A 15,278-nucleotide genomic window follows, 5' to 3' on the forward strand; every position below is an offset into this window, starting at 1 on the left:
AATTTTTGAACGATTTTTTTTCGATTTTACTGACATTTCTGCGAAAAATCATGAAATTCACGATAAGCATTTTGATTTGAATATCCATTTTCGTAATAAGCCTGGATAATTTGTACACGTTTCTCGATTGCGCATTTTTCCAAGGTTCAAATTGAACCAGTCTGAAATTGTGAAATATCGAATGAAATGCGGAAAAAAACTTAACGTTTAGGTATGGTTCACATTCAACATCGGTCCTTAAAATTGAGCTACCCTTAATATACTATTTAAATCTAGAAATTTTCTTGGCTTAGAAAAATCAAATTAGTATAATCTCAAAGCTGTTTTTGTCATCTTTCATTTTTCCTTAGTTTTGTGTGCAAAATCTTAAAACCAAATTAAATTATCTTAAAACCCTCACTCACGTAGACATAATAAATATAAAAGTTAGAATCTTAGATTCAATATAGTTAAATAAAAGAGTTGATGTCAAAACCTTTAATTAAGGCTTAGAAAACTCTTAAGATCTAATACATAAATATATGTCCTTCATTTTATTTCATTACAAGGCGCAATAAGCTTTCAAATTATCAAATGTACAAACAAAGTCTTGAAGGTGTATACTTAAATTCTGGTAGCATTATCGATCTCTTAAATTATCTCTATTTAGCCTGAGGATAGTGTTTATTTTTCGTATTATTTTCAATTAATTAAAACAAATATAACAAATTGATAATTAAGATCTTGTTATTTTAGCATCAGAAGTGTTAAATCTTCAACTTCTCAAGTTCGAATTACGATCAATCAAAACGCTTTATTTCTGTCTTAAAAAAGTATCAGTTTTCAATTTAGAGATTTACATAATGTGTACCTCTTTATAACATTGTGAAGATTTAAATTAAAATAACTTTCACATAAATTCAGTGAGCTACTACAATCGATCACTTCTCATACCTAGTGAGCTATAGCCTAGCTCTTTAAACAATAAACAAAAAAAAAACACAATACCAAAACCAAAACCACAAAACATTCATTTTCACCTTCAAAACGATGTTGATGAATTAAAAATTTGAACTAAATTTATGTAAATACCTCTCTATATACCTTCATGAGCCATACGCATAAAGTAGGTATAAAGCTGAGTATTTTGTCTGTGCGAAAAAATTCCAAATTCGCATTCATAACAAAACAAAGTCACGGAGATTTATAAAGTTTTTGTATTCTTTTATCTTTAATCAACAATCTCTGAATTGGATTCGAAAATGCAAAATAAAAAGTCCTAAATTATATAAGATGATGGAATAGCTTCCCATTTGATTGTCCTAGTTAAAAACTAATTAGATATCGTTGCGTCGCGGTCGTCGTATCGTAACATACCAAGCCAATGAAAATGAAGAACACCTTCGCTCGATATACACATTAAATAGGTCTTTATGTTAGAAAAATAAATACATATCTACAAAAATAACAAAATATTGATTCTGTGATGTATTATTCCAATAAATTAAGCCGAAGCCAAAGCATTATTATGACTTGTTGAAAAGCTTTAATGTGGATGACGAATTGATTTGAAGTCGAACCGAACAGAACCAAAAGTTATTGAGGAGAAGAGCAAAGTCATTAATCATTAATGGTCGGCGCTGCGACTTCGCTGGTGGACTTGGAGTGTCACGTATATAGGCTTGAATAATTATGTTGTGCCACACCATATTATGCTCATGATGATGGTTTAAGAGATGGTCTTTTTTGTCAGATGTGTGGTATTGGTATGACCCACTCTGTCAAATTTGACATTCAATCCATCTGTTTCTGTTGTGATGAGGATTGGTCTTGTTCGAATTTGATGTTTTTTGTTTTAATGTTGGTTTATTGATGATGACTTTGAAATATTTGATTTTCAATATCAAGCCAGGGCTGTATAGGAAAATAGATGCAGAGGGTAGAATGTTAAAAGGCGCCACATAAAAGATATTGCCAATCAAAGAAAATATGGTTAGTAAATATGATTTAAAATCATGAAAAATGAATATAAAATAAACCAGCATGGTGTTCAAATATGCGTTTCGCCCCGATGTAATGGTTGGGCTCATAGCAAGGAAATAAAAATAGCTACAATTTATCTTCTCTGAAGACTTGTAGCAACCATAATTCACAGTAGCTCTATGTAGCTCTAATTATATGGATTCTCGATTTATTCGAGAAAATATGCGTCAAGACAAGGTGTTATGGTCATCTTCTGATGAGCCCAACCATTACATCGGGGCGAAACGCATATTTGAACACCACGCTGGTATATCATTTTGTAAATCGGGGTAAAAACTTTCAATATCCAGAATTAATTTGTACTAAATTACAAAGTTGTTCCTTAGTGCTACATAATTTTGAATAGTGTATTAGCATAGTTTAGTTCGTTAATTATAAGAAATGCAAGAAAAACTCTCTAGTTTCGTTACTACGTACCCACAAAAAATCATGTCGTAATATAGCTCCCTTGCGACGTGAATGGGAGACAAACAGACAAACAAACATGCAAACAAACATACAAACTGGCTTTCCCATTTCCGTATATCTGTATTTTCGTACGTTCGGGCTATTTTTTTCATAGGTCATATCTCAAGAACCGGTAGAGATGTGGACTTCAAATAAATTTTGTCTTACAGATAGTAACACCGAAAGATGAAGAAATGGCTTAAGAATAAATTTTGTAGGTTTCTTTTCTAGTCAACATCTTAGCAACAATTATAAATATTGGTTTCGAAACAATTTCATCTTTTAAAAATATTGCTTTCAATTCTTTTTAAGACTCTTAGAAGCATTTAACCGATATTTTTCTAAATAAATATCCATAAATAATACTGACTTTAAAATTATTTAATTCTATGCCTTAGATTGTTAAAAATATAATTGCTTTGAATGATTCGACTGACAACTTTCTTTTTACAAATAAGTTTAAACCTAAAAAAAAAAACAACTTAAAACTGATAAAAAACGGTTTTCGACTCAAGTATCTCAAGAACAAAGAAAGATTATGACAAGCCATTGATCTTGAATTTCCAGTATTACATTTTTCTTGTTTCCGCTACGAAAACATTCCGCACGGTTAATCCCTTGGCTAATCTCCTAAGACTCTCATAACTTATAAAAGAACTCGTCCCAATAAAATATAAAATACCGGGAAACAAACTAATGGAAGAGAATGGTTTGTGCATTCGATAACTTCTCCAAATACACAAACCATTTCTCTTGATATATTATTTTCCCAGTATTCCATATTTTCAAAGAAAAAGTTGAGTTTTCTAACAAATTATAAATTTATTTTTAATAAAAGTAGAATTCGCATAGCATAAAATTGGTTAAACGCGAAGAGCGAGAATTAATGGATTTTTGAAAAGTAAGTTTCAATGTCAATGATGATTACATCTTCTTAGAGGTAAACTGAGACAGAAGTGAATCTGCAATGAACTTAATATCATATTTATGATGATATTACGACTAAAAACCAGCTGCACTTGTTCCACTGTGCCATGATTATGATGATGGCAAGCGCGCCTCTATCTAAATCGATTCAATGCCCCTGATTATGCATTTCAATCGATCGATTATGGTGGCTGCAGGCTGATGAAGCTTCAGCTTCTGATGAATTGATGTCGAAATTAATTTGCCTTTGATCATGAAAAATTTCATTTAAATGCAGAACAACATCAAAATAAAACGCAGTCTATGTCAGCCATCAGCAGAATCTATCTTCTGCTCTTATGCGCCAGCCGCATAGGTTTTGATTTCGTTACAGAGATTAGATGCGAGGTGCGCCTCAAAATTATCCATGACGGTTGGAGGTCAAGTTGGAGATTTGATGTTGATGAAGTTTTGAGATACCTTCATCTGCTTCTTCTTGATCTTCCATTAAAAACTATGACAATAGGCAAAGTTATACCCTTATAATGCACTCGAGTTTAAGTTCTATCTTGAAAAATAATATAATATTATTTAAAGAATTAAGTTTATGCGATAAAGGTCATGGCTTTGTTTTGTAACCAAAGCATAGAATAAATAAAAAAAGTGGTGCACCAAGTACAAGAGTTTTATTTCATGGGAATAAGAATTTTTGTTTCTTGTTGATGCAATCTTTTGATTTTAAAGAGACATACATTTTATTATCTAAACACCAAAGTGAGGTCATGTCTCGGGGGATTATGTAGAGGTTTTCTCACGGCCTTGCCATTTTCGGGAATTCTTTTCTCTCATCGTTCGATAAACGCATAGACAATATTTGAATAATTAATTAATAATCTCTTGATTTTATCAACTTTATGACCATTAACAGAAAATCAAGAACTAAGCTGAGAACGATATTTATTTTATAGGAATTTGCTGGTTTTCTTCTTACTACAAAATGATTTTTGCTTGTGGTTGGTGATTTATGACTGAAAGTATTTGAAAAATTCAAAAACTGCGGAATCAAATTAATTCCTGACAAATAAACTTTTGTATAGTTTATTGTATTCTTAGTTCAAAGATAATCAGCCGTCAGCATTTATTTTTGTTTTGTTACAACGCATAAGACTGAATAATGTTATAGCCTAAAATTGAAAGGTGTCGGGCGGAACTTAATTTTCTCACTTACGTCCCTGGACCTATTACGTCGGTAAAGTTCACCTGGCTAGGAATAGGGCCTTCACTACGATTACTGGAGAAGATGTACTGGAGCTCTCTTCATCTCTTCTCCAATCTTGCCCAATTCCTGTTGGACCTTCTTTCGCCAAGTTTTTATTGGAGTCCTATTTGCCCTCCTGTGTCAGCAAGTTCCACTTCACTTGGTCCGCAATGCACAAAACGCGTCACCTTTCTGATATTATAGAATCTTATGGGTTCCTAACCCATTCTCATATGAAGCTCAGCATTGAAAAAACGTGTGGGCATCAAGATCTTTTTGAGACATTTATTAACGAAAGTTTGAAACTTTCTAGTGACAGTGTCTATGCTGCATCCATAAAGCATCACAGATTCAACACTGAAATCGTACTGATTACAGTCTTTGCTTTTCTGATACCGCTATTTACGTCCAGTTACAAGGTTTTTTTTTCTACTATTACAACCTGTTCTCCAGAATTGTTGAGAAAGTTCTAAAACTCATTCTTTTTTTTGTCCAATTTATCTTTTGTCCCACTATTTTTGATACTCTCAAACTTAATGTCATTGGATAGAGATCCATAATAAGAGAACCAGCGTACAGAGTCCGCATAGTCCAGATGTCTTAGCAGAGTATATATAATGCATTTTTTTCTTTGGACAAACCTGCTATAATATAAGAACTTCACTTCAGAATCAGAGATAGTAAGCTCGAAACTAGTTTATTAATACGTTTGGAAATTCTTCTCAGTGTGCTCAGTTGTGAAAGGTCAAAAGTTTCAAGAATCGCTTTCACGCGATTGTCTCTGTTGCTCTACTATAGGTAAGGCACAGTTTATGTGTTTTTATTGGGCGTGGTAATATATAAGAAAAATAATTTCTCAGATTTGAGTTGCCAAAAGTTTTTTCAAATATCAATGCTTTCTAGTTCCTTTTTTCAAGTATACCCAACTTTTAAGAAGCTCATTGCATATGATATAATTTTATTGAGAACACTTCATTTACTTCTTTATTTCTTAAACAGTATTGTATCTTTTACAGAATGTTGGGGGTTCTTAGACCCAAATTCTTCTCAGATTCCTTACGTACTCGTAAGTGCCGGTACTATAGTTCTAGAAATAGTACTCAAATCAAAATCTACTAAGGGATAGGTAGCGACAATTTGTTTCAAGATTTAAAAAATTAAGAAATATTTGGAGCAATGTTGATATTTTTCGAGCAATGTTGATATTTTTCAAATTTAGATGTTAAACAGAATTTGAGAGCAAAAGCAATTTAATATCGAAAAAATATACATTTCAAATTTGTGTTTCCCAAAATTTTAATTTTTTATACATTTTTGTATATTTTACTGAAGCTGAAAAAAACACCCGACTGGTCTAATCTTCAATTACTGCCAAAGATTTTGCCTCAACTATAAATTATAGTTAAAAGCATAATACTTTTTTTTAAATTCACAAGCTTTCAAAATAAATTATAAATTTTTTTAAGTCAAAAGTAGATACAAAAATCAAATACTATAATTAACTAATTGGTATAAATTGATTTAATTGATGTAATTCATCTTCCTCTTGGTCTAAGTTTTTTTGTTTGTAATATATTTTATTTATAGTCCCCGTGTGGATGTGGATGTCATCAATTTCTTGCCAAATGAGACTTTTTTTTGGCCAACTCCATCACGACTTCTTCAGTAACTTAACTTTATTGAGTTGGTAACAATCGAAAAATCTCATATCAGATTGCAATTTTTGATAACAACAAATAAAATATAAACAACAAAAACAATTCCAGTCCCAACAAATAAAATGTTGCAATCGCGAAGATGAATTAATCTCATTTCTGCAATGATGATGGCAGAAAAATGAAAACAAAAATATAAGGAAAAAAACTTAAAAACCTACTAAATGGATCTTTGCTCTATTATGGTTGTTCTCACTGTCTCATATTTCATTTCTTTTCATCACTCGAAGCTTGTGGTTTTTTTTTGCTTTAGTTTGGTTGAATCGCTTAAATGGGCTTCCAACAACGAAACAATAGACACTTTAGAAAGGTTGCAGCTAAATGGTAGTAGCAAAGGTGCATGTAGGATAGGAATAGGAACTTGCTAAACTAAATTAGGACACAGCAGGCGTCACTAAATGGGTATCATAAATTTCATCTTCCCGCCATCCGCAATCAGTGAGAGGGAAGGTTTGCGTATTTGCAGATGGAAAATATGCAAAAGAAATGAAAGATTTACAAATTAGTGCGGAGATCGGTGAATTCCGCAGTAAAAGTTAAAAGTCAACCTGTCTGGAAAAGCTTGCCGCAATGCCGCCAAATTGCCACCGCTGGAACCGCCACTATTATGAATGCACCTCCCCGACCATCGATTTACGATCACATTGTCCCCGCAAACTACATTCTCAACGAGATGCATCGTTGCGGTATGGTGGTGGCGGAATATATCTCTTGACAATCTATGCAGAGTAGATGGCGCGTCTATAGGACCGAGATCTCTATCAAGACACACGTTTCCATCAGCATCTCGTCGCAGGGCAGAGTTGTTCCCTCGCAGTAATAGATATACAAGCGAACCGCACTTCCATCGTGCTATGCAGATCTACGGTCTATACCACCATTCACAACCTAACAACACTCCTCTAAAAATGTGTATTCAAATAACGAAAATCCTTCTTTTTTTTGTGTAAAAAGTATGTAATTGGCAAAAGTCGTCCGCCCAACCCCTTTGCGCCTTAAGGGGGGAATTTTTGCGAGCTTCCATGCCTCGTAACCTCGACAGCTCCCTCTAAAAGGTGATTACACGCGGTTGTTGTGTTGTGATAGAAGTCACCAGTTGTTGTGGGTATTATGAAGTGATCTGGCGGTGCATGTCGTCGAACATGTGGCGCACAAAACATTCAAATGTAGCGCAACACATTTTGGAATGGAAGATTGAGGTTGATGAATTTTGTGAATGGTCTTAAGAAGAGACTAGTTATAGTTAGTTAGTGATGTTGGATTTTAAAATAAAACTTTAAATTTAACACTGGGTTCGAAGATCTTAGAGCTCGCAATGATCGCTGTTAAGGTGACTTTTGAAGGCGTGAAGGTCTAACATTGGAAAGTACGAAATTTAATGAGATTGTTACGTATACCTACATACAGTTGACGGTTTTGAACCCTTTAACAGAAGGAAAACAAAAACCATGTTACAATTGAAATCTGATATCTATGTTTCCTGATTGGTATAAAAAGGAAACGTGATAACGATAGTCGTATAATTGATATTATGATATAAAATAACGTATATCAGTGAGCGGATAGTATTAGTTCTGTTTTGTTGTCGAAAAATTGAGACTTATAACAAATTAAATACATTTATACCAATTGCAAATATCAAAACTTTTGTTTGTTACAAATACTCTGGTTATGAGAATAGTTTATATATATTATATTATTTAGCTTAGCCAGCAATGTTCTTCTGCTAGAAATGTTCTTTCAATTTCAAATAAAATTCATGTCTTTTCTTATGAAGATATAAAATAAGCATAAGAAAACTTCTCTGACTGGTATAAAAAAGTTAAAACCAATGTTTTAGTTTCTATCAAGCATGCATGTGCCTTTCTTACTTGAGTGTTGTGTTTCTTTTTATAATAATTGATATTGCACCAATAGAAATAATCTATTTTTGTATTAATGTTTCTGTTCGACTGGTATAATAAAATAAAATACCCAAGAAATTTAAATAATACCAAAAGTGACACATTCAATGTCACAAGGAGTTCATGTCTTGTCTGGAAAAGAGACAAAGTGAAGATAACTTCAATCTGGTATGATAAAGTTTAAAACCAAAGTTTAATTTATATCACGTGTGCTAATGCTTTCCTAGTGTGATTTTTTTCGAAGCTATGATAGTCCACCAAATAAACTAATCTTAATCCTAAATCTGTTTTGGCTGGTTTAATATAAGCATAGTTTTTTATCGACCATAAGGCTAAAAAATATTCGTTTACTCTAAAAACTTGGTAGGTTATATTTATTGAAATAAAATACAATAATAATGTTCTATTAATTGTTTAAAATGATTGATATAAAAAAGCCACAACATATTATAAAGGCAATAAAGTATTTTTATTGTTGCTATTGTATATTCTGAACTTTCATCATATTTAGTAAGGCAAAGTTCGTTATTAAGTCAATTTTAATTGGTATAAACAAAACTTGTGATTGGCATAACATGCAAATAGAATGTACATACGTATAAAATTTAATTAATAAAAACAACAACTAACTTTGTAAACGGTTTTACTGAAATAAAGTTTTTAAAACCTAATATACACTTTATACCAATTCTAAAATCACTACTTACACTACATTTGGTCAATACACTATTACACCAAATTTCTATGAATATGTACCGTACTTATAGATATGCATATTCAATATCTAGTCTTATCGGTAACTGGTATAATTTCTTCCAAAATTCATCTCAAAGCAAGAAATTTTAAATGCCATCGATAATCTCAAGTATTATCAATATAATTCTTTTACTAATTCTGTAGATATGTGCATCAAACCATTTTATACCGATCGAAAATAAGTCGAATAAGTTGACTAACATTCCTTCACAAACAGTTATGGATAGATTATGCAAATTTTACAAACCAAAGATCGTTTTTTTTTAGTTCCATTGTATACTCGTATCTTTATACCATTTATGTAAATGAAACTAAGGAACATCACTGCAAAATATCATTATAAATCACCTCAAACCTACTGACAAATGAATTACAAACGCAATGACTCGCTCTTATCACCATGTCACTATATCCATCGACTTTGTCAAAGCAATTAAAAAAAATTAAATTAAATATTCAAACGTAGGTAAATACACAAAATGATCAATAGAAATATTTTGTTAAACAATTTTTACATCAACAGAAATTATTATGTCATAAATCTCATAGCGTATCTTACAATTTATCTAAACCCATGTAAAGCTTTTTCTTATAAAAAAAATGCATCAGCAATCTTTATAGACTGTGTTGTATATCTCTTGTAAGTGGGGTGCTCTCTTAAAATGTTCATCATTTTTTTTAAATTTAATGTCTACTGTTTTACTATGTATAGTTTGTAGATCTTGAAAATCTCATAGAGCTCCTTGAGAGCATCAGAGCTCCACGGGCTATACGAGTATAGAGTTCCCCCTATCAGATCACCCTATACAGAAATCAGCTGACTCTCTGAGTCGAGCTGAGCTAAGCTGAGCACTCCCAATGTACCTACCTACCTAACTACATACCTACAGATAGTTGAAACGATGTGCACCTCCAGTTCAAGCGTCATCATCATCATCTTCTTCGTCGTCTTCGTTGCCCACATCTCCATATAATGAAGCACCTAACCTGAGCCCATGATGCGACTCCAGCTTAGATTAAAAAAAATAAAAATAAAACCTCCTCCGCCTCATCACAAGCTCTGAGTGTGTTAAATGGAATCTTGGATCATGAATGGAATTTTAGTTCTTTGACAATCATCGTTCAGATCGGATGTGTTCACGGAAGCGCGGAACAATATCTCCTACACCGAATGTTTTGCTAAATTTTGGTTATTTCTTTCTTGTCTTCATATCGAAAAGGTTGATTTAAAATTTCAGAACATCCCCAAAATATCCCTTGATCGATGTCTTTATTTGAAAATTAACAATAAGTGTGTCAAATTAATATTTTGTTTTTGGTTTGTAAATTTCAACTTGGATTTTTTTTTACAAATTTGCAAATTTGAGCTCGAGCTCAAGAAGTTCTCCTTGAGATTTCTTTGGCGATCTTTAAAGTGCAATATCATTTGTATCTGACGTAAATGGATGTTACGTCTTCTTATTGAAATAAAAAAAATAAATAGAAACAAAAGTAATTACTCGAAGCTTGTTGGTGAGAAAACAGTTTTTTTTAGTTAAAACTTTATTTTTATGGCCAAGCAAGTTCTAAACTTAATTCGTTTGATGAGCCAGAATACAAATTGACGAATAGGCTTGGTTTGGCATTAAACAAAACAAAAGCTAAAAACTTCGACCCGATAAAAACAAAAAAAATAAAGTAGAGTTCGTTAATTGTATTTTTTTTTTTATTTTTTAACGCGATCATCAGGTTTTTCCAAAAAGGATTGAAGTTTTAATCGAGTGCATCAAATTTAAAAATATTAATGGTTTGTTCTACATCGTTTTTAGTGTTAATTTTTGTGTTAAAGGTGTAAGATACGTAAAAGGTTGAAAGTCAAGTCAGTCTTGCATTCACGGATTTTTTCTTAGAAAAACTTAAAATCTAATATTTCAATACGACTAATGGTAAGTGATATGAAAATTGTCAATATTTTTGAATAAGAATTTATTTTTAAATTCGAAAGGTTTTTTTGTTTTTGTAGCATGCGTTTTGTAGCTCCCTTATTCTTAAACCTTGCGAATTTCATCGGCATTTTAAGAGCATTATTGCAATTCCTTTGATTAAATAAAAACGGTTGGTTTGGGTTAAAAAGAAAGAAGGTATAAAGTTATATGCATACGCGCATAATAAGAATGTGTTCCTTAAATTTACATAATTTGTATGTGAATCATGCGATGTTTTGATAGTAGAGTCGTTTTTAAGCTCCGATTTTGTATTTTGATTTTTGTGTAATTAAAGAAAGCCATAGAGTAATTGTTTTGAAAAACAATTACAATTTGTAGTTGATTTCGGTTATAAAAACGTTATGAGGTATAATTTATTAATACAAGAATGGTCTGCTTATTAATATAATTAATAATAAAAAAAGAAGCAGGGAATCGACCCAAACTGATAACTTCTCATTCGCGCCTGTCGGTCTTTTGATGTTAAGTATTATAAGAAACATTTTTTGTTCTATAAACAAGTTTTAGGACAATATCTTTATTCTTTATTTCCAAAATACTTGGATCGTTATTAGTTTTTTGTTGTGTTTGTATTTGTTTTGTAAAAAAAGTTGCAAATTGGATTTTTCTAAAAAATAAACTTAACTAAAATAAATTTGTATTAACTTCGTGGTGTAGGAAGTTATTGATTAGATTAGATTAATTCTTTATTATACAAAAAAATGGTTTACAAAATTTAATTTCTTAGAGCATAAGAGCTTAGCTTTCCGTCTGCCTGAGGAAGTTATTGTAATCGGTTCTTTTTGTCTAATTGAAAATCTTGAAGTTTCTCGATGTTATAAGCTAAATCAAATATTTTTAGAGAGATAGATACGTTCCTACATCCGCAAGTCCGTACTTTCGGAAAGTTTTTTTCGTCGTCCATATCTTAAGAAGCAATAGCGATATCGACTTCAAATTAATTTTGTTATAAAAATAATAATACAGTAAGATACAGAAAGGACCCTCAAAAAAATTGTTTTAGTGGCTTTTTCTTAAGATCCAAAAGCATTATCGACTTTAATTAAATTTTATATTATATACCTAATAGGTAAAGTGATCTGATACAAAACTTGTATAATTTTGAAAAAAAAAACAAAACTCAATTAACGGTTTTTTATATAAATCAAAATGAACTGAAAAAAAAACAATATTTTATTTATAATTTAATTATTATTTTATGCAAAGACATCTGGTAAATTTTTGAGAAAAATTTAATTGATAGTTTTTTTTACAAAAAAATAAAAACCTAAAGAAAACATAACTAAAAGTTGGTAAAAATTACTTTTAAACTTAAATATTTTGTTTTTGAATTAAACATATTGGATCCAACCTAATTTCATCTTGTAAAAAATATAGTTTGTCAAGATTTAGAAAATTTTTATGAAAATGTAAAAGTCAGTTTTGTTCATACAAATTAAAATCTACAAAAAATCGTAGGTGAAATTGGTAAACATTTGTATTTAAATTTCCATATCTCGTGAACAAATAAAAGTATTGTCTTTAAAAAGATTTAATTCTGTGCGCAATTTTATTGTTAACGTATTTGTTTATATAAGAAATGAAAATTGAAAAAAAAAAACGCTACAAAAATTAGTAAAAACAATAATACTGAAATAAAAAAATACTGAAAAAACTGTCAATAGTATAGTAGGATTTTCCACGAATAACAAAAACAATATAGATAGTACGAATACTACCGATAAAAGTTAGGGTAGAATCTTACTACGGATGGATTTTCGACATTTATACCAGTCTCGAATGGATCTAATGTGATTTAGTTCTCAAATGCTGGTACGATTGATATTGCATTTGTATCTCGATGGCTGTGTTCGTTGAGTAGTTATGCATTTGGAACCATGTGTGTTTTCCATTGGGGAAAACAATCAATCTATTACTATGGATATTATTTAGTTTTGTTAGTGAAAATGGACTATTTCACACAAAATATTTGTATGATCATTTTGTACAAGTTTTAAGCAAGAAAAATCGACAGACATGAAGTTAGTAGTGTGGGTCGCATCCCAGGTTCTTTTGTTTTGTAAGGAATATGATGATTGAATTTTACTAAGGCTATGAATGCAACACTTTTTTGTATAGAACGAAATAGTTTTGAGGTCAATAGTTTCTTTGACTCTCGAGGTATTTGTGTCGGAAATGAGTTATTTGAATTTTTCTGTAGATTTTTCAAATTTTCCTAATCAAATTTGTTAAATGTTAAAAAGAATGTTTATTTTGAATCCAACATCTTTAATTGTTGCTATCATATTCGAGTAGAATATTAAGTTTTAATTTTTGCAAACAAATTTTGTATTTTTTAAAAATTTTATCAGATCTGTGATAATTTCAAGGTTTGATCAATTTTTACTCACAAAATAGAGTAAATTTAAAATTGAATGGAAGTTGCTAGCGTTATTGGTTCAAGAGATATTTAAGGTCAACCATTTTTTTTTAATCCTAACACATTTACATTTCTTTTGAAAGTCCTTTCTTCATCCGTTGAAGTTTTGTACAAAAATTGTTTTTAAAATCGATATCCCCTTTGTCTCTTCGTCGATAAAAAAAGTATATCGGAAGTACTGGAGAAGGAAACCTACAGACTTTGAAACGCTGATAAATTTCAACCTTTTCTATTCGAAATTTCTTATTTATTAAAATTGTTTAAAACTTAAAACTAAAGCACTTAACAAAAAGTAACATTAAAAAATTGTTGCAGAAAGTCAAATTGTCGTAGTTTAAAATACTTTAGTCAATAATTTAATGTAGAGCTGTTTTTTGGAGATATTTAATACGTTTATCGGAATTGGTGGTAGATTTGGCAAAAATCAAATTTTGAATAATACAAAAGACTGTATCTAAGATTAAAAAAAAAGTATCAAAATATTCAAAATTAATACACTATTTTAGGCTCGTAAGAAATTCAAGCCGACATAATATAAAAAAACTGTTTATTGAAGTGTATTTAAAACCAGACCATTCGTGTTAGATGTCATAAGATGTTAAATAAAATATTAATTTAGTTTATAGCACAATCGTTCCGTGTGATATTTGGGGTCCACCAGATTTGGAACTTTTTCAGTGGACCTAGTAAATATAAACCACCCACTCAAATTTTCTGAAAGCATCATTTTTAAAAATCAATATTATTTTATTTACCAGCAAGTAAATACCGTTTCTATATTGTAACTTTCGAGGAGTAAATTCAAGAAAGAAGTTTTTCAGACAGGCTTTGTAGATCACGAGATATGCATGGAATGAAGTAATTCTACGTTTATAAATAAGAGTGATTTCAAAAAATATAAAAAGTTGAAAATATTGTTTTTCGCATATTCTCGGAACAATACTTAGTTCTTAGTAGTACGAAAAATATTAGTGTTTACCGAATTTCGGCAAAACGACAAACATTGGATTTTCGGTCGTACAGAGATTTGCTCTTAAGCCGCACTACTCGAATGTAGAATGGCTTATCAAACTTTTTCTTTCAGGAGTTCAAAACCAATGTGCACTATCAACTCATTTCAACTTACACTGTGTCTTTACATAATAAGTTTAATAATATCCTCTTGAGAGTGAGCTTGATATAAAAAATTTATGTTTAAATGGAATTCAGTAAAATTGTCTACATCCAATTAATAAACGTTTTTAGTTCAAACAATTTCCTTTTATAAACAAATAATATCCTATTCTGTTTCATCTGAGGATCGAGTCCCAATTTTCGAAGTTTTATTGTTAACTTCGGAATTTACTGATTTGTAAAGATTAAAAGTGGCTTAAAATAAAAAAAACTAGGGTTCATAATGCCGTATAAAGTGCAACATGAATTACCAACAAATTATACGATCTTGAACAGAAACAAGTTGCTTGAATTATTAAATATGTTATCATGAAGCTCATAATTTAATTTAACATATTATTTTTACATTTCGAGAGCCTCAACATTTAAAATTTAAATTTTATGTACAAAACCATAAGTACAAAATAAAATAAATTAAAAAATACTCGAATAAAATACCATTCACAAATAAAATGAAGACAAGATTATTTGTTTGTTTCTCATCATGTTTTAAAAAATAATAATACCAAATAGTGTTTTTATTTCGATTCCAAGGAAATCACTTATTGTTGTTTTTTTCTTATGTCGGTTTTTTTGAATATAATTTTGTTTCTTCTAAAAAGTTAAAAATACCATTTTCGTTTCTCTAACTTTTCTATAGCCAATAAAGCTTTAATTTGATTATGATGGAATTGTCGCTTATCGTATGGAATA

At 30.5% G+C, this 15,278-nt stretch overlaps 1 protein-coding gene across 1 annotated transcript in view; it reads left to right on the forward strand.

The window, feature by feature from the left end:
• The first annotated feature begins 10,096 nt into the window (after nucleotides 1-10,096).
• LOC129943061 (mucin-2) overlaps nucleotides 10,097-15,278 on the forward strand; it is a 72,754-nt gene continuing 67,572 nt past the window's right edge. The window contains exon 1 of the mRNA XM_056052276.1: nucleotides 10,097-10,933. Coding sequence (XP_055908251.1) covers nucleotides 10,931-10,933 — 3 coding nt within the window. The 5' untranslated portion in view covers nucleotides 10,097-10,930. The remainder of the gene's footprint in view (nucleotides 10,934-15,278) is intronic.

The sequence above is a fragment of the Eupeodes corollae genome, chromosome 1, assembly GCF_945859685.1.
Source record: "Eupeodes corollae chromosome 1, idEupCoro1.1, whole genome shotgun sequence".
In the NCBI taxonomy this organism is placed as follows: domain Eukaryota; kingdom Metazoa; phylum Arthropoda; class Insecta; order Diptera; family Syrphidae; genus Eupeodes; species Eupeodes corollae.